The sequence below is a fragment of the Lepus europaeus genome, chromosome 18 (genome assembly GCF_033115175.1).
Source record: "Lepus europaeus isolate LE1 chromosome 18, mLepTim1.pri, whole genome shotgun sequence".
Classification (NCBI taxonomy): Eukaryota; Metazoa; Chordata; class Mammalia; order Lagomorpha; family Leporidae; genus Lepus; species Lepus europaeus.
In genome coordinates this window covers 46,299,877-46,318,457 of record NC_084844.1, presented here as the reverse complement: position 1 = coordinate 46,318,457, position 18,581 = coordinate 46,299,877, and the positions used below count along the sequence as shown (strand labels likewise).

Here is an 18,581-nt window from a genome sequence, read left to right as displayed (position 1 = left end):
TCCCGGCGGCCAGAACTCCTCCGCTTCCCACCCTCACCACACTGGCATCACAGCAGGGCCCGCACCCGGAGCTACTTGTAGGGGTGCGGGTGGGTGTGTGTGTGTCAGGCTGGGCACCAACTGGGGGCCCAGTAAATCCCTCCTGAGGGATGCAGCCTCCTCTGAGCCCCCGGGCTGCATCTGGCCAGCAGCTGGCTGGGAGAGGGCACAGCCGTGGCAACTAGCGCCACTCAGCACCCAAAACACCAGTGGGAAAATCAGATCATCCAAACTGTCATTCAAGTGCACGTGAGAAAAAAGAGCAAATCCCAGTGCTTTTCCCGGCTCTCTGCCCACCTTCCCGGGGGCACACACAGTCGGCATCACACCAGGGAAGACCAGGGCATGGCAGATCTGGGGCCTGGGCGGGACTGGAGCACCTTGGCTGATGGCAGGGATGGGGAAGTGTCCTCACCTTGCTATGGTCAAGGCTAGCCCAGCGGGCACGGGGCTCCCAGCTCTCCACGGAGCCCTGAGCACAGCCCAGGGAGTGACAGGACCAACCACTGGCAGCCGTGAGCCATGTCTGGGTGCTGAGGCTCCACACTGGACCACCGCAGCTCCAGAGAACCTTCTGCGATGCCTCCTCCCAGCCCCCAGGGGAACCGAGGACCCAGCACCCAGAGATGAAGGGCCTCACTGGCCATGCCCAGGGGTGTCCTCCGATGCTTGGATGGCTCCCCCTCAGGGGCTGGCCTCCCCACTAAGCCTCTGACTGTGCTGAATCTGCCTCTCAAAGACGCCCACTAGGGACAGGGGTGAGGTGCTGCGGTCAAGGTGCCACTTGGGAGGTGTGCATCCCACACTGGAGTACAGCCCATACGGGAGCATGGTCTACACTGGTGTATGGCCCACACTGGAGTATGGTCTACACTGTGTATGGCCCACACTGGAACATGGTCTACACTGTGTATGGCCTACACTGGAGCATGGTCTACACTGTGTATGGCCCACACTGGAGTATGGTCTACACTGAGTATGGCCCACACTGGAGCATGGTCCGCACCAGAGCATGATCCACATTGGAGCATGGTCTACACTGGTGTATAGCCCACACTGGAGCATGGTCTACACTGTGTATGGCTCACACTGGAGCATGGTCTACACTGTGTGTGGCCCACACTGGATCATGGTCTACACTGGTGTATGGCCCACACTGGAGTATGGTCTACACTGTGTATGGCCCACACTGGAGCATGGTCTACGCTGGAGCATGGTCTACACTGTGTATGGCCCACACTGGAGCATGGTCCACACCAGAGAATGATCCACACTGGAGCATGGTCTACACTGGTGTATGGCCCACACTGGAGTATGGTCTACACTGGAGTATGGTCTACACTGGTGTATGGCCCACACTGGAGTATGGTCTACACTGGAGCATGGTCTACACTGGTGTATGGACTACACTGGAGTATGGTCCGCACCGGAGCATGATCCACACTGGAGTATGGTCTACACTGTCATGGCCCACACTGGAGTGCCTGGTTGGAGTCCTTGTTCCACTTCCAATTCCAGTTTCCTGCTCATGTGCACCTTGCGAGGTGGCAGGAGATGGTTCAAGTGCTTGGGTCCCTGCCACCCATGTGGGAGATCTGGATTGAGTTCCCGGCCCCTGGCTTTGGCCTGGCCCAGTCATGGCTGTTTGGGAATTTGGGAGTGAACAAGTAGACAGAATATCAATCTCTCTTTCTCTCTTCCCCAAATAAATCAAAGCCAGTGAATTCAAAGAGGTGCCCTGTAGCCGTTCGCTGTCTGTTTACTATGGTAACACATACATAAGGTTTACTGTTCTAACCACTCTGAGGGGTGCAGCTCAGTGGCATTAAATAGGCTCACACAGCTGAACCTTTGCTCCTTCCCAACTGAAACCCTGTACCCACCAAACCCTAACCTCCCCTCACCTCCTCCTCTGGCCCCGGAACTCCGTCTCCGTGACTCTGACTCCCAGCACCTCCGTGAGCGCAGTCACACGGTAGTTTGTGTCACCTGGCACGCAGGCGGATGCGGTCTGAGTACTGTGCACGCGCACACCCCGTCTGCCCACCCACCTGACAATAGGAGGGACTTCCACGTTCTGGCTGCTGTGAACGCGGGTGCACAAATATCCACCCGAGTCCCTGCTTTCTCCTGCGTTGGTATCGAGAAGCGAGACTGTCAGAGCCTACGGTGAGCTTAGGTTTAATGTTGGGAGGAGCTGTCGCACTGCTTCCCATAGTGGCTGTCATGCCACCTTCCCACCTGCAGTACACAAGGGTTTCAATCTCTCCACGTCTTCACCTGTTTTTTTTTTTTTTTTTTAATATATATATTTTAATTAGAAGGGCAGAGAGATGGAAAGAGAGCGCCATCCATTGTTTCACTCCCCAAATGCCCACAATGCTCAAGGCTGGGCCAGGTCAAAGCCGGAAGCTGAGAATGCAGTCTGGGGTGGCAGGGATCGGAGGATGTGAGCCACCACCTGCTGCCTCCCGGAGTGCGCACGCACACGAGAAGCGGGAATGGAATGCAGCACCAGGACCTGAACCCGGGGCTCCAATATGGGATGTGGATACTGCAAGCAGTGTCTGAACAGCTGTGTCCAACACCCCCTCCCCCACTGCTTTGGTGCCAGCACCCTGACGGCTTTGAGGAGGTGGCCGAGCTCCTCCGGCACGTCCCCGCGGCCTGACCCCTTGCCCTGTCCTGCTGCTCCTTTTCCCCACCCGGCATCGACACGCGACATGATGCACTTAGATTTGAGTTTGTACTTTACTGTCGGTTTCCCATCAGAAAGGAGGCTCAGGGCAGAGTTGGGTCTGTTGCGTCCCGGGGGCCCAGGACCGTGCCTGACATACAGAACACTGGGGAGGACTGGACGGCAGGGCTGTCAGCAGCGAGCGTCTTGGGGGAAGACACGCTGGGCTCCAGCCGCTTGTTCCTGTCATCTTTGGGCTCTAAGCCTGCGCTTCTGCATATGTCACAGGACGCACATTCTCCTGAGTACTCGCTGGGCTCCTGTGTGGATGAGGCGTGATGCCCAGGTCAGCAGCAGGGACCACGGGTCCCGGGGTCAGGGACACAGCGAGGGCAGTCAGTTCCCTGTTGCACCTGCCAGCTTCCCAGACAGCACAGGCTCAGGTTCCAGCAGGCACCACAAGCAGCAGGTGGTGTTGCAGGCGGTCCAGGCTGCCTGCAGGAGGGTGTAGACCACGCTGGCCACTGGTGGGGGTGTGTGTGCGTGTGTGTGCCAGGAGCCTCCTCTGCCACTCAGCCCTGTGTGGGAGGCCAGGAGGCAGCACCGACAGTGGGTCTGCCTGGCAGAGCCTCAGCAGTGTGGGAGGTGACCGACACACTGAGGAAGTGTGGCCATCCGGGTCCCCCAGGGACGCCGCGACAGCAGCCCAGAGCGAGCCAGGCGCAGATGGCAGAGCGCTCAGGCAGCCGCCCGCCCCGGCGCCAGCCGCCCACTCCTGAGCGCACTCACGGGCCTGTGGAGAGGGCCCTCTGGCAAAGCTGCTGGCAGCAAAAATCCAAACTGCAAGTAACAGCAGGCCTGGGAGGGAACCAGCGCGCACAGACAGACGGCAGCTTTCCGAGGGCGCCGGCCGCCTGCCCGCGCAGCAGGTGCCACAGGGATGGTGCTGGCTGCAGGGGGAGGGGCCCTGATTCTCCCCACCCCCTATAGGCCCATGAGGAAGACCCTCCCAAAGGGACTGTGGGGCACTCCAGGCTGGGCAGGGTGGAGACGACTTAAGGACCATCCCATGAAACTCTTCCTATTCCAAATTCCCCTTGCAGTCCACTGACAAGCAGGGACGATGGACCCAGCATCCATGGGAGCTGAAGGCCCTCATCCAGGGTCACCTGTGACAGAAGACGTCAAGGAAATCCAAAGTGCTCTGCTGGGAGAGGTTCTAAAGCAACCAGCACGAGGACACTTTCCTGCAACAATTCCAGAGCACCTGCGTGTGTGTATGGGGGGGGGGGCACTGCAGGAGGGGCAGCAAGGGTCGCGGCCTCTGCCCAGTGACCACGGCGATGCAGTGTGGCGAGGGAAGGCAAAGCCAGCTCCTTGCAGGGGCGACCGTGCTAATGCTCTGATTGTGTTAATCAGCATTCAATTCCTGACAACCCTCCCCGCGCCCCCCCCGCCCCCCCCCCCCCCGACCTTGCCTGCAGCCTCAAGGAAGCCTCTCTGCCTTGTGGTCTGGAGACTGGAGGCCCGGGTTCTAGACTCCTGGAGTCCAATTAACTCCTGCACTGATTACAATGTAACTTTGAGTGAATCACTCTGGTTTTTTTTTTTTTTTCCCTAAATGGAAAAATAATTAAAGGCCAAACAATAAAAGAGTTTCCAGTTTGCAGCCCTGGCGTTTAGAAGCCCCCAGTGCAGTCCCTCCCAAGCCCAGTGAAGGCTCTGCAAAGGCCAAGCAGGAGACAGGGAACTCCCGGGCGTGGTGGGGGTGGGGCGGCGCTAGGACACCTGCATCCCGTGCCAGAGCGCGTCCCTTCCCATCCTGCTGATGAGCACCCAGGAAGCAGCAGGTGAAGACCCACGTGCTTGGGTCCCCGCCACCCACCTGGGAGACCCAGACTGAGCTCCCGGCTTTGGCCTGGCCCAGCTCTGGCTGTTGTGGGCATTTGGGGAGTGAACTACAGGGTGGGCAATCTCTGTCTTTTCTAATAAAAATAAATGAATGAACTAAACACAAGAGAAACTACAGACTGGCTCAGGTGGGATGGAGTCGGCTGGAGCCCGGCTCCCTACGGCAGAGGTGAACGGGCCTCGCCTGCATGGCAGGGGCAGGGGCCTCCTGGACAGCCCTCCTGGTGCAACAGGGCTGCAGAAGTCTGGTGTCACACAGCATCTACCTTTCCTTGTCCAAGTCTGACCCCCAGGCCCAGCCAGGCTGGCGACGTGTGCTTCCTGTGGAAGGTGTATTTCCCCAGGCCTGGCTTGGCATGGGAGAGCAGGGAAAGGCAGGAGGAGCCAAGGCTGCAGCCCTTCCTGCCCTGTGGGGCTCCCCCGGCCCCTGGGGGCTGGGTCACAGGGTGATCGAGGCGTTACAGGTCAGGTCCCAGACAAGGGAAGGGGCTGGGAGAGACCTGCGCGCTGCCTGGGGTCGCCCTGGGTCTGCAGAATTTGCTGCACCTAACGCTGAATAGACAGAGAAGGCTGGCGCTGGGGGGGGGGGGGGGGGGCGTGCCCACCACGCTGGGGGTGCTGACGCAGGCAGCCAGAGGGGACGACTGCGTGGTGTCTTAGAGACAAAGGCCAGCCTTCCACGGAGGAGCCAAAGCAGTAAATTGGGCAAAATTCAAGGAAAGAGCAGCAGCAGCCAAAGCTACCCTGGGGCAAGAACACAGAGCGGTTGGAAAGGGAGCGCTCGCCCAGGAGCACCCACGGGGGCAGCTGCTCTGGGGCGTGGGTGGGGTCGCCCCCCGGGGCTGAAGCTGGGTGGCCCCATGGCCCAATGTCAAACACGCAGAAACTTGGGCCTGGGAGCTCCAGGCAAACGAAAGGCTGTGACAGACTGCTCAGCACAGCAAAGGGGCCGAGAACTAATGAGATGCCCACCACGGGGACAGCCGCGGAGGCTCGGTCAGGATGCTGAAGGCGGAGCCGGGGGCTGTGATAGGAACAAGGGCAGCCACACGCATCAGTAAGGGGGAATTTCAACAGCCCAACGCTAACTGCACGAGGCAGTGTGCATGTGCACACTCACACACATGTACAGCTCATGCTATGTAGGTCACAGTCACCTGCACTGGCTTGTGCCCATCGGGATGAACTGTTTCTCCCTTTGGTTGTTGTATTCCGGCTCCTCAGACCGCATGCAAATGTTGCTGAATATGGTTTTGTATTTAGGATATTCACACACACACACACACACACTCCCAGACAAAACCCAGGAAACTACCCAAGTCAGACTCCCACCTTCCAAACAAAACAGGAATCAGTGATGTGGAAGAAAAGCTTTGTGGAGGGAAAAATGAAAGGAAATGAAAATGACCTGGCAGGTGCCTGTCCAGAGAGGGGCTGGAAGCCGATGGCGGTGGCCAGGGCAGGACACACGAAGAAGCAGCCAGGTGCCGGCGGCGCACCCTCGATCAGGTCAACAGCACTGTCGCACGGGGGCACAGTCACGCTGTGCTCCTGACAGCTGGCAGAGAGGAAACCAGGGACGAGGAGGTGGCAGGCACCGACCAGAGATCACCAACCAAAACGAGGAGGTGGCAGGCACCGACCAGAGATCACCAACCAAAACCCTCATCGAGAAGCTGATGGTCAGGGCCATCTGTGGCCATCTATGGGCACCACAAGCCTTGGTGCCCTCAGCAATGACTGAAGTCAAATTCAACTGAGCACCCACACTGACCTGTCTTTTTCACTTATGGAAATGAAAGGGGGGCGGGCAGCGCTGTGGCATAGTGGGTAAATCTGCCGCCTGTGATGCCAGCATCCCATATGGGCACCAGTTCGAATCCTGGCTGCTCCACTTCTGATCCAGCTCTCTGCTATGGCCTGGGAAAGCCGTAGAAGATGGCCCAAGTCCTTGGGCCCCTGCACCCATGTGGGAGACCCAGAGGAAGCTTCTGGTTCCTGGCTTGGGACCAGCTCAGCTCTGGCTGTTGCAGCCATCTGGGGAGTGAACCAGCAGATGGAAGACCTTGTTCTCTCTGCCTCTCCTTCTCTCTGTATAACTCTTTCAAATAAATAAATAAATCTTTTAAAATTTAAAAAAAAAATGAAAATGGCTCCTTTGGTGTTTTTTCCAATTTGCTTGTGCTTTTTTCAAAGGTCCTGTTTGCTCTGTCTTGTTTCTATTCCTTCTCATGTTTCAACGAATCAACTTAAATCTTACCCATTGCTCTTGCCTTCCCTGGGAGTCAATTCTCCTGGTTGCTATCTTTCCCTGCACATTCCCGTGGGACTTTTCTCCATGTGATTGGTAGATGCCAGAGATAAAGCCCACAGAATTTTTCGTAGGAAAGATGATTGATTGCATCATTAGTTAAGTGGTCCTCTTTAAAAAAAATTTTGAGAGAGCACTCCCCTCATCTGCTGGTTCACTCCCCTACTCCCCAGATGTCTTCAACAGACCTGGCGACTGCCACAGCCAAAGCTGGGTGATGGGACCTCAAACCAGGTTTCCCACGTGGGTAGCATGAACCTCATCACCTGAGCCATCACTGCAGCCTCCCAGGGTCTGCACCAGCAGGAAGCTGGAGTCAGGAGCCAGAGCTGGGAACGGAACCCAGGCACTCTGATGTGGGACTGGCATCTGAACAGCAGGCTGACCCTTCCCACCCCCTGTGAGACAGCCCCCAGCCAGCACCCTTCCTCCTCTCAGTCCTTGTCACCATCTGCAGAGTCAGGGTTCACCTGGTCGCAGTCTCTCTCCCCCACAGCTTGGTACACAGAAGATGCTCAATAAACACGAGATCCACGCCCCTGGAGGTGTGTGTGTGGGGGAACAAATGCAGGAGACTGCAAGTCCCTCCGCAGCAGGGGTCTGGGGCTCACACCTGCCGCGCTGGAGTGCACACAGGGCAGGCAGCAGTGCCCCCCTGCAGCCCAGAGACAGCGCATGGCCTTGGCGGCCAGGAGGATGGAAGCAAACTGCCCGGGCACGGCCGCGCCTGTTCGGAAACCCAGGTGCTTCTCCAGGATGCGCTTTTGCACGCAGGAGGTTCGTATAGGGGTGTGGCCCTGGTGGCTTTAGATGCCCTTTCTATTCGGCTTCCTCTTTGTTTTTCTGAGGAAAGGCACAAGGAAGACAATTACTGCCACAGTTTCCCACCCCGGAAGCAGATGGGAAAACGCGGCGCCCACAGGCACGCGCACCCACACAGCCACAGCCCTGCAGGCCAAGCGTCCACTGGGGCCGAGGCGTGGCGGGAGGGGACACCCCTGATCCTGTTGAGCTCCATCGACCTCTAAGAATTCAAGGACAAGCTGATAGCGCAACGCGCAGCCTCGAGTGCTCTGCCGTGGGAGAGATAAGAACATTCGCGAGGAGCTATTTCGGACTCTTCTGGACATGCGAGCGCCCTGGAGATTAGCGCCGCAGGAGGCCTTCCCTGCTGCCTGCCCAGGACGATTAAGAGGCGTGAGGGCGCCTGCGGCGTGCTGCACCGGGCGGCGGCCTCAGCGGCCCTCCGCTGAGCTCATCAGCTTGCTGCACGCGGCTTCCGGGCTCTCTGTCCCCGACAGCTACCATCCTGTCCTGCTCCGGCACCCATGAGGTACCCACCACCCAGTTTTAAGCAACTGCCTCTCTCACACATACTACAGCTTAAAAGGGGCCCACTGAAAATGGGAGGGGCCTCAGTCAGAGGGACATTCCTGGCTGGGCAGGAAGGGGAGCTCTCCTGCTGAGGGGACACCCTCTCTCCTGCGGACACTGCTGTGTCCTCATGGCCGCCCTGGGAGGGGGGGTTTTACCACCTCTGCTGCTGGATGCCGGATAAGGAACTTCCAGGAAAAGCAGGCAGAACAGGATGCACCCTCTGAGGTCCCACCTGCCGCCAGCCGTGTGGCAAAGATAGCAGTGACAGATGAAAATGTTTTTAAAACAAGCAAATTTATCAATGCATGATAGCCAGATTGCAGGTCTCAGTGGAGCAGAAAGCCAAGGTATTCATGGGCTTGAGGGGCTCACGGCCCAGCCGGCTGAGCTCTGGGGCCAGAAGCAGGTGCACAACTGGTCTTCCAAGGCACAGGGGCCTGAGGTGCCCTCTGGGAGATGGGGCCTAGAGCCAGTCACTCACAATGAGGCTGGTGGGGTTGGCATGGTGGTGCAGTGGGTTAGGTGGCCGCCTGCAGCGCTGGCATTCCTTACGGGCTCTGGTTCAAGTCCCGGCTGCTCCACTTGCCATTCAGCTCCCTGCTAATGACCTGGGAGAGCAGCAGAGGATGGCCTAAGTGCCTGAGCCCCTGCACCCACGTGGGAGACCCAGATGTAGTTCTAGGATCCTGGCTTCAGCCTTTGTAGCCACTTAGGGGAGTGAACAAGCAGATGGAAGATTCTCTCTGTCTCTCCCTTTCTCTGTAACTCTGCCTTTCAAATAAGTGAACAAATCTTTTAAAAAGTAAGTGATGCTGACAAGGTGTTTCCCACCCGTGACAGCAGGCTGAAGGGAGCAGAGGGCCGCCCACAGCTGGCGCGAGGGTGAGCCCGAAGCTGAGAGGACAGCTGGCAGCAGCACACAGGGCAGCGCCGGGCCAGGCGGCCACAGCAAGGGGGACTGGCTCGGGGACGATCCCATCAGTACCACGGACGGGCAGCTCCCCACAGACCGGGGATGCCTGGCTCTGTCCTAGGGGACCCAGCAGAGGCAGCCGCAAAGCCGGGCAGCCAGGAGAGTGGAGTGGGAGGCGACAGGTGGGGAGGGAACAAGACTGACTTCCACTGGAGAGGAACTCACAGACCCACATTGCAAACGCCCAAGGCAAAGGCAGGCGGAGGAAGACATGGAGAGCACCTCACACAGATGGGGCGAAGTGCAAGGCAGCACCAGGGACTCCACACAGGAAGTGCCATGGGCTGCAGCCGGGAGCCACGTGTGCCTTCTGGCAGGGGAGAGGTGAATGGCAGAAGAGCAGTGTCCACGGGTTTTCCAAAACTCAGACTGAAGGTGTGCCCCGGCAAGGCACGATGGATGCGGAAGTCTGCAGCGGGCAGCGGGGGGCAGGTTCTCCACACCCAGGCCCTCCACCCCGACCTGGCTTTCCCACAGAGGATGCCGCCTGCTTACCCCTGCTCGTCGGGCTCCCCTCCAAGCCTGGTGTGGGGAGGAAAGCCCAGGCTGGGGCAGGGGCCGGCCCCCACCTGCTGCTACTCGAGTCTACTCTGAGTCTCAACTTCAGCCCATATAGCGGGGTCACAACGAGAATTACAGAGAAGCCGACGGCGGCTCCATTCCCAGCTGCCCCCTCGCTCGCTCCATGTCCACAGGCACTCAACCGCTGCGTCTCCACTTCCCTGCCAGGGTAAGGACAGCGTCCCCCCCCCGAGGCTGCTGTCAGAGGCCCCTGCGGCAGCAGAGGCCACAAGTGGACGCTCACCTGGAGCAGCTCCTACCGACAGTCCCTGCCAATGCCACCTGCACGCATGCACAGTGGGAGGGGCTCCCTGCCACCACCATAGACCCCCGGGTACACAACCAGCACCTGCAGCCCCCAATGCAGGGGGGGATGAGCAAGCCAGCAGGCCGTCCCTCCCACGCCTCTCCAGAGAAACCCTCCCAGCCACCCAGGCTGTTTCTCCCCCAGCCCTGGCTGGAGGACCTACCTCTCTCTGCTCACTGCAGATCTTACACAGCCACAGGGGCCGCTTCTGGCCCGGGCAGGTCTCGATCCCACACTTTGTGCAGACTTTCTACAAGAGAGAGCACACAGTGGTGTAAACACTTCGGCCACCTCCTCCTCGGCTCAGGGGCAGGGACGACGGCAACCCCGGGATGCCTGGCTGTCTTCCGAGGGCGTGGCTGTTGCTTTGGCGCAGAGGGATGGGGCCACACAAGAGGCACAGAGGACCTAGGATGCCCCTGGCTGGCTTTGGGCTGTGAGGGATCTGAGAACAAGGCGCTGAGCTGGAGTCTCCTCTCCCACCCTGTGATGCTCTATCGGGACCACACCAGAAACACACGCTGAGATTCAAAGCTGCTCTTTATTTTCAACAGCAAAGAACTGGAAACAACCCCAACACCTGATCTCAAGGAAAGTTCTAGACACACACATGGAATGTCAAACAGTCTGAGCATAGCCACTTGGAAATGTAGGCAGAAAATCATGTCAATCAGCACTCGTATATATCCACGCAAAAAGCTGACACCTGGGGTCAGTGTGGTGGTGCAGCAGGTTAAGCTACCACCTGCAGCACCAGCATCCCATGTGAGAGCTGGTTCAAGTCCCAGTTGCTCCACTTCCGATCCAGCTCCCTACTGGAAAGCTTTCCCTGGGAAAGCAGTGGAGGCTGGCCCAAGTGTTTGGGCCCTGCCCCCACTTGCACGTGGTAGATGCAGAAGAAGCTCCTGGGTCCTGGCTTCAGCATGGCTCAGCTCTGGCCATTACAGCCATTTAGGGAGTGAACCAGTGGATAGAAGATCTCTCTTTCTGTCTCTCCCTCTCTCTTTGTATCTCCCCTCTGTCTATAACTCTACCTTCAAAATGAACACATAAATCTTTTTTAAAAAATAAGCTTACATGTAGAGGCTGGAACTGTGGCACAGTGGATAAAGCCACTGACTACAGCACCAGCATCCCATATGAGTGCTGGTTCAAGTCCCGGCTACCTCACTTCCAATCCAGCTCCCTGCTAATGTGCCTGGGAAAGCAGCGGAGGATGGCCCAAGTGGATGGGCTCCTGTACCCTTGTGGGAGACTTGGAAGATGCTTCTGGCTCAGCTGTGACAATGAAGTCATCTGGGGGAGTGAACCAGTGGATGGAAGACCTCTTTCTTTCTTCCTCTGCCTCTCTATAACTCTGCCTTTCAAATGAATAAACAATTTTTTTTAGATTTATTTATTTGAAAGTTAGAGTTACATAGAGGGAGGAGAGGCAGAGAGAGAGAGAGAGAGAGAGATCTTCTATCAGCTGGTTCACTTCCTAATTGGCAACAATGGCTGGAGCTGCACTGATCTGAAGCCAGGAGCCAAGAGCTTCCAGGTCTCCATGTGGAGACCAGATCCAATAAATCTGTTTTTAAAAACAGGCTCATGAGGCCAGTGCTGTGGTGTGGCAGGTAAAGCCGCTGTCTGAAGTGCTGGCATCCCATATGGTTGCTGGTTCGAGTCCCAGCTGCTCTACTTCTGGTCCAGTTCTCTGCTATGGTCTGGGAAAGCAGTAGAAGATGGCCCTGCGTCGGAGACCTGGAAGAAGCTCCTGGCTCCTGGCTTCAGAATGACATAGCTCCGGCCGTTGCAGCCATCTGAGGAGTGAACCAGCAGATGGAAGACCTCTCTGTAACTCTGCCTTTCAAATAAATAAATAAATCCTTAAAAAAAAAAAAAGAAAAAAAGCTCACAAGCATATGTGACAGGTTGGAAGATGCCAGGGCGACTGCCTGAGCACTGGCTTTATGACGAGCTCCTCACTTAACGACCGCTCTCTGTAGCCCTAGTACGGCAGCACTGGACCCATTTCCTCGGTGCCACGGCTAGCACAGTGGGTAAGGCCAGCCCGGGGCTGAAGCCAGAGCTGTGACAGCGTCTCCTCTGTGGCTTCAGAAACGGCGGGATTGTTGTGCCTTCCATGGGGCTGGTGCAGCTCACAGCTTAAACACCGTTTTCCTTCCCCTGCAGGCACTGCAGCAAGCAGCGCAGGGCGAGCCACGGGAAACGCAGGTGCAGACGTGGGTTTGTTGGGGCTGAGCCTGGGTCTCGGCTTCCCCAGGTGCAGCCTGACTCAGCCACACGTCACCTCCCCAGGGGCTCAGAGCTGGCCTCGGGGCCACCTGTCCCTGTGGGGAGGGGAAGGCTGGCGCAGTCGCTTGGCCTTTTCCGCAGGCTGCCAACAGAGCAAGGAGCTCTCCCGGCGAGAGAAACGTCACCAGTCTGGCTTCCCAAAGCATGGTGTCAGCAGCCTGATGGGGCGGCTGGCTTGCACGCACGGGAAGCTGAGAAGCCTTTGTGGGGTGAGAGGACTGGCTGCCGCCCAAGGCTCAGGTGTGGGAAATGTCACTGCTCATTTATTGCTCCAAAGCAGAGCGGCACCTGCTGCAAGTTCCTGTCCCAGGCTGCCGGCAAGGCCCAGGCATGACTGGGGTCCCAGCCCGGCTCTGCTGAAGGTCCCAGGCCTGGGGTCTCCGGAGGTCCAGCACATCTGGGGAAGGTCCCCTGGGTGCCATCCATGCCCTCTGAGCTCTGTGCCAGTCATAGGTCTGGGATCATTTCCAGGCAGGAGCTGGGCTTTCCTGGGGAGCTGTAGCCCTAAGCCACCATCCCTGATGCGATCTGGAGCCTGCCCCTTCTCCTCGCACCCCCAGTGCTGCCTCGAGGATGGCATTTGCATCGGCCCACGCATGGCACCGGCTGGGCCTCCCAACACGTGCCTCCCATCCCAGGGTCTAGCAGGCAGGAGAGCAGGGGTGCCGAGGCCAGTCAGCTGTGCCTCCCTGCTGATCCCCGCTGCCCCATGTACCCATGGGGCATGTGCAGCAGCAAGCTGGGGTACGGGGCCCCAAGAGAGGTGAATTCCCCTGCTGCACTTATGGGGCTTGGGGACGGCTTGCCCCTCCCAGGGCTGCCGAAGGGGACCCAAGGTCTTGGGAGCAAGGAGGGAATAAAATACCCACGACTACTGTTTGCCGAGCAGTTACAAGGCCAGGCACGGTGGCCCTGGCAACAAAACACAAGCAGGTGGGTGACGGAGCTGGGGCGGGGGACTCGGAGACCTCACAGAACATGCGAGGTGGCCAGTCAGTGACAAAGCAGAGCCTCTCCCGGCCTCAGGAGAGCCAGTCCCGCCCCCACTGCCCAGGTGCCAAGCTGGCACCCACGGCTCTGCAGGGGGCAGGCTTCACTCAGGTGCTCCAGTGAGCGGGCAGAGAAGGCGACACAGCACGAACTGGGACAGGCTCTTTGGAGACGTGAGAGTAGCAGGCAAGGGCTCACCCGCTGCCCGACATGGGCTCTAGGAGGAGGAACAGGCGGGGAGCCCAGGGCCCCGCATCCCCACTGACCCCTGCTGGCTTCCCACGGCCTGGCCCTGGCTGCCGGTGGCCGTCCTCCCTCTGAACGCAGCTCCGGGCACAGTGCAGCCTTGGCCCTGTTGCGGTTACTCAGCTGCCCTAATGAAAGTACCCAGACCAGGCGGGGAAGCCCACAGCTCTGGAGGCCCTGAAGGCCCACCTGGGGTGCCAGCACGGCTGGGCGCTGGCAAGGGCCCCTTCCCTCCCGCAGGGTAGAGTTGGGAGATCTGGTCTCCTCCTCCTGGGGGCTCCAGCCTCCTATATTTAACCCCAATTCGTGCCCACAGGCCCTAAAATATCACCCCACTGGGAGTGAGGGCTCGCAAGACACATACACTCTGTCCATGCAGCCCCTGGCCAGCATCAGGCGTCTCTCTCTGCTCTTGCACACTGGAGCCCTGGAAATGGGTGCAACGTCACCCATCTTGGCCCTGGAGGCCTCCAGGGTGCTCCACCTCCAGCCTTCCTGCACCCTGTCACAGGTTTTAGGTTCCTGGAAGGGTGCTCTTGGTTCGTGCAGAGGCAGCACGGCATGGTGCTGGGTGCTGGCTGCTGGCTTAGGGGGAGGCCAGAGCTACCCTAAGCCTCAGATGTTCCCATCTGTAAAATGGGATAATAATGTTTATCCTCCAACGTTTTTCAAAATAGATTTTCTGTGTTTCTAAAAACTATTTATTGGGGTCAGCATTGTGGTATAGCTGGTAAATCTATTGCCTGCCCTGCCAGCATCCCATATGGGTGCTGGTTTGAGTTCTGGCTGCTCTACTTCTGATCCAGCTTCTAGCCAATGGCCTGGGAAAAGTAGCAGAAGATGGCCTCAGTGCCTTGTCGCCCAAATGGGAGACCCGGATGAAGCTCCTGGCTTTGGGCTGGTCCAGCTCTGGCTGTTGGGGCCACCTGGGGAGTGGACTAGTGGATATAAGATCTCTCTCTCTCTCTCTCTCTCTCTCTCTCCATGTCTCTCCTTCTTTCTCTGGAACTCTGAATTTCAAACTAAATAATACATCTTTTAAAAATTACTTTTGTATTTGAGAGGCAGAGAGAGAGAGAGAAAGAGAGAGAACTCTCATCTGCTGGTTTGCTCCCTGAATGCTGGCAATAGCTGGGGCTGAGCAAGGCTAGGCCAGGTCAGGAGCCCAGAACTCAACCTGAGTCTCCCACGTGGGTGGCAGAGACCCAAGTACTTGAACCATCACTGCTGTCTCCCCGGGTGCACGAGCAAGAAGCTAAATCAGGAGCAGAGCTGGGGCTCGAACATGGGATATGGGAGTCCCTGCTGGGGTCTTCACCACCACGCCCATCACCCAACCTTCTGGGGCTGTTCTGAGGATCCTCTGAGATGCTCACGCACAGCTACCGACACCGACTGTCCGTCACTGCTGTCACCAGTGACATCCCCTTGCACCGCGGTCTTGACCCTTGCCTGATTCTCCTTTAGACCTGTGCTGTGGAATACAGTAGCTGCCGGCCAGGACGGGCACTGAACTGAGAGTAATAACGAGTCACTACAGCAAGCAGCTCGGGTCCTCGGCGCCCCCGCCCCCCGCGGTTGGCAGCCACCCTGGCGGACAGCAGGAACACTCCCAGAGCATCCTCATCCCTGCGTTAGCTCTGCTGGCAGGAGGGCCCTGGGCTGCGAGCCCAGCACTCCCGACGCACACTGTGCTTCCAGCCGGCCCCCGGCGCTCCCGGCACGGCTGCTGCAGCCAGACCACGGGCTCGTGCGCTTGCCCGCATAGGTCCCCTGTGCCGACCCCTGCTTGCCCCTGACATTGTGAGGCACCACCCCACGTGCTCACCACCCACGTGGAGCGCAGTCCACACTGGGGGACACGGACGGGCAGGACAGGAGCCCGTGCACCTGGCAGTCACTTGACGCTCACCCCTGTAGAGCTGCATTGTAGGACAGCTGAGCGGGTCTCAGAGGATGAGGACAACCGACGCTGGGGGCAGGGAGGGTGCATACCGAAACTCCGTCCTGTCTTCCACACACAGCTGCCAGGGGCACGGAGCCGCCCAGCTGGGGATGGGGCAGGGGACAAGTCGTCCTCTGAGGTGGAGGCAGCTCCAGTCTGGGCTGGGAGGTGCGAGGGAGGGACGGGAGGCCCATCCCTGCTTGGACTGGGACCAACATGCCCCAGCCGAGGGTCCAGTGCTGCCCACTCCCTGGCCCCAACAAAGGCTGCAGCTGGACAGGTGGGGAGCAAACCACTTTGATTCTACCTCAGGTTGGGGGGGAGGGCTTTCCTGAATGTCTCCATCCACTCCTTGCCCTGTGGGGTGCTGTGGGGGGGGGCACAGCAGGACACACACACAGCCTGGTCCGCACACAGCCTGTTTCCAGGCCACGGTCAGTTCCCGTCACCTCTCAGGCATCTTCACGCACTGGCACGCGGCGGGCCAGCAGGGGCCCCGGACAGAGCCCGGCTCCACTTGCAGTGATTCACAATCACTGCTCTATTAAGTCTCTGATCATAAGAGAGGAACCAGCCTGTCTCCGATGGCCCGCTCTGTTTCCGGGATCAGCACAGCAAATTAAGCAGGTGGTACTTAACAAGGCCTGGGGGAGCCAGGACACGTGAGCCAGCCTCTGCTGCGTCTCGGTGCCAACGCGGCTCTGCACGACGTGCCGCAGGGCAGCCCTGGGAGCCAGGCGTGGCCGCTGGTTTTCATGCTTGGGATGGGCTTCCCTCCAGGGGAACTGACCTGGTCAACCAAGCACTAGCTTCCTGGGCGTGGAAGCCCCACACTCCTTCCGAGACGAACAGATCTCTCTCCTGCTGCTGGCTCACTCCCCAAATGCCCATAACAGGCAGGAGCTCAGAACGCAATCAGGCTCACCCACGTAAGTGGCAGGGATCCAAGTCCATGAGACAGCACCTGCTGCCTCCCAGGGTACACATTAGCGAGAAGCTGGATTGGAAGCAGAGGGACTCAAACCAGGCGCTCGGAGATGGGATGCGGGCGTCCCAAGTGGCATCTTTACCCCTGTGCCAAACACCTGCTCCAGCCTCCTGCACTCTGCAGCCTGGACCTGCGCCCGAGCACGGAACAAACCAAGCCAAGCCTGTGGGTTGACTCAGAGCGGAAGCGAGGAAGCTCAGGCCTCCAGCCCATGCGCCCTCTCTCTGTGCCCAGTCCTCCATGCAGCCTTTACCAACCCTGGGCAGGGTGTGCTGCACATGTTGCGCTGGATGCACAGGGCCACAGCGTCTGCTCACTAATCCTGCCCACGGGAAGGACACAGGCATGGGCCGAGGGCTGCCCTGGACGTGGCACTTCCCTTCTCTGGGCCTAGTGTCCTCGCCAGTACACGGGGGCAAGAGGCAAGCACAGGGGACGGCAGAGAGCAGGCAGCACATCCGTCCCAGCAAAGGACACCAGCATCCATCCATCACTCACACAGCCACTCCTCCCCCATCGCCCCCGCCCAAATAATCCATCTCCCAGGACTCCAGACCGTCTACACCCGCCAGCTCCCCTCCATCAGCCCTTCCCGATCTACCACCGCCCGTGCCTGGCCTGTACCCCGTCATGGGCAGCTCTGTCCACCCCTACCTGGGCTGGCCTCCAGTTGGTTCCCAGCACGGCAGCCAGACTGTAAATTTTCAACGTACAATCTAATCACGCCCCCTCCCCCATCCTGCCAGTTTCAGCCCCTTCCGAGGCTCCCTGCTGCAGCACAGAGGTCTGTTCCTCTCCCAGGTGTGCCAGGCCTGCCCGCCAGCCTCGGCTCCCTCCTGTCTCCCCTGCCCCCCACCTTGCTCCCCACCCTTTGAGACTCCTTCAGGCCCTGCTTCCTGCTCTGCCTCTGCCCCAGCATGGTTGCACATGCTGCTCCCTGCATCTGGGATGCACTGGGCCACACTGTCTCCTCATTAACCCTCGTGCCACTTCTTCCAGGAAGCCTTCCCTGACTTCTCACCCCACTGGCGCTTGTGTGGTACGAGGCTCTTGCCTCTGCTCTCCCACTGTGGCTTTACCCTCGGTCGTGTGGCTATGGGACTCCGGTCACTTCAGCCACGAGGCTGTCAGCTCTGTGGGGGCAGAGGCCAGGCTCACCTTTCTGTTCCCAGGGCCTGTGCCTGCAGAATACACAAACCAACCAACAAGCGGGAGACGCTGTTTGCATTACAGCTGACAAGGCAGACTCACTCCAAGGTGTCAGCAGGTGCCCTGCTCAGCGTCCTCCTAACCCGGCCACTTCAGTTAGGCCTCAGCTCCATGGAGCCCCGGCCACAGCTACGAGCAACAGTGCAACCACAGGTGCGTGAGGCACCTTACATCCAGGCCTGACCCACTTCACGCAGAATCCCGCCGAGCTCCACGACATGAGAGGACAGAGGGGGCTCTGTGTCGGCCTGGGGCAGGGGTCAACTGTGCCCTGCGAGCAGACACAGTGTCTCGGGGAATAGGGGTCTGGGACCACCCAGCAACCTGGCAATCGGCCCCACGCCACTCGTCGGGCCTGAGGGCCTCTGGGTCATCATTTATCTCAGAAGGCGCTGCTACTGGGGCGCAGCCGGCCCAACACGACGGACCCGCGCCCGACGGACCCGCGCTCAACGCTTTGCACGAGGAGCCTGGAAGACGCCATGCCACGCCACGCTGCGGAAGCGAACACTGAAAGCCGCTGATGTTCCAGGCTCCTGGCTTCCGCCTGGCCCTGCCCCGGCTGTTGTGGCCATTTGAGGAGTGAACCTGCAGATGGGTGATCTCGCTGTGTGTCTCTCTCTTTCTGTTGTTTTGCCTTACAACACAAATAAATAAGCACTTAGAAAAATAAAGACAGCTGGTGCTTCAAGGCCAGGAACACGCTGAAGGCCCTTTCTGGGGGTTCTGAGGACGCACAGCACAGGGCT

At 59.0% G+C, this 18,581-nt stretch overlaps 1 protein-coding gene across 4 annotated transcripts in view; it reads right to left on the bottom strand.

Moving 5' to 3' along the window:
• The window catches only part of RPH3AL (rabphilin 3A like (without C2 domains)), a 157,148-nt gene that overhangs the window by 40,668 nt on the left and 97,899 nt on the right, over positions 1 to 18,581 (bottom strand). For 3 of the 4 annotated variants that reach the window (XM_062215729.1, XM_062215731.1, XM_062215730.1), the window contains exon 5: positions 10,320 to 10,406. The exons of the other annotated variant lie outside the window; for it this stretch is intronic. In XM_062215729.1, the coding sequence (XP_062071713.1) occupies positions 10,320 to 10,406 (87 nt within the window). The remainder of the gene's footprint in view (positions 1 to 10,319; positions 10,407 to 18,581) is intronic. 4 annotated transcript variants of the gene reach the window in all.